At 41.4% G+C, this 916-nt stretch overlaps 1 protein-coding gene across 1 annotated transcript in view; it reads left to right on the forward strand.

Annotated features, from left to right (window-relative positions):
• The first annotated feature begins 298 nt into the window (after positions 1-298).
• Positions 299-916, forward strand: part of LOC101848791 (MYG1 exonuclease) — a 14,283-nt gene continuing 13,665 nt past the window's right edge. Inside the window, exon 1 of the mRNA XM_005111654.3 lies at positions 299-465. Within this exon, the coding sequence (XP_005111711.1) occupies positions 437-465 (29 nt within the window). The 5' untranslated portion in view covers positions 299-436. The remainder of the gene's footprint in view (positions 466-916) is intronic.

Raw genomic sequence — 916 nt, forward strand, 5'->3', positions numbered from 1 at the left:
GAGAGAGAGAGAGAGAGAGAGAGAGAGAGAATATTATAATAATGGAGTAGACTCGACGGTGTATCAAAGAATGAAGATTCTTGGTAAGATTGAAGAATACCGGACCAGCGGACTGACTTTGCCTATGTCTCAACCTTAGGAATTCATAATTTTCCCGTTTTTGATAGGTCTCAATGGAGAATCTCGGACCGGTAGATCTATTCATTAAAATTTTGTCAAATTTTGAGGACCAAAATCTTAAAGACCAAATTTTTAAAAACAAAACAGGAAATAGATCTGTACTAGGGAGATAACTCTAAAATTAAAATAGAAATTGGAGGAGCGTGAAAGTGGGCCTAAAAAGGTTCTGTACCGGACCTCAGTACTTTTGCCAGTGTGTCATCCCACCATAATTAGATCTACGCAAACTACGATTTATTTCTAAATATTTAAATTGATGTTAAACCGTATTCTCCTTTCGTCAAGGTAAGCCTTTGTAAAGTATTTTGCCTTAGAGTTAGTTTTTGGCTCTGTGTGGGTCTCACTGTCAACGGCAACGGTGTACCCCAGCAGCAGACAAATCATACTCACACTTTTTCGTGTAACACGGGCAATTTTAGGTGCTTTTTCAGTAGTTCCCCCCCCCCCACCCTTATTTGAGCCTAGATCTACATCTAGATCTAGATCTATACGTTTGATCCAGGGCGAGCTAGCCTAAGATATCAATCTTAACAACTGCAAAACATCGAAATCAAATTGGTAAAATTCAGGGGGGATGCCCCCCAGGGCCCCCCTGAAATCCACCACCATATTTTTACAGGCAAGCCCCTCTGAAACCGCCTTTCTCTTGGGGCCAAAGCCGGCGAATAACAATTACGGGGTGGGAACTAGCCTACCCAAAAAGCATCCAATTTTTGGGGCTTTTTTGGTAGTTCTC

This window comes from Aplysia californica, unplaced genomic scaffold (genome assembly GCF_000002075.1).
Source record: "Aplysia californica isolate F4 #8 unplaced genomic scaffold, AplCal3.0 scaffold01096, whole genome shotgun sequence".
Lineage (NCBI taxonomy): Eukaryota > Metazoa > Mollusca > Gastropoda > Aplysiida > Aplysiidae > Aplysia > Aplysia californica.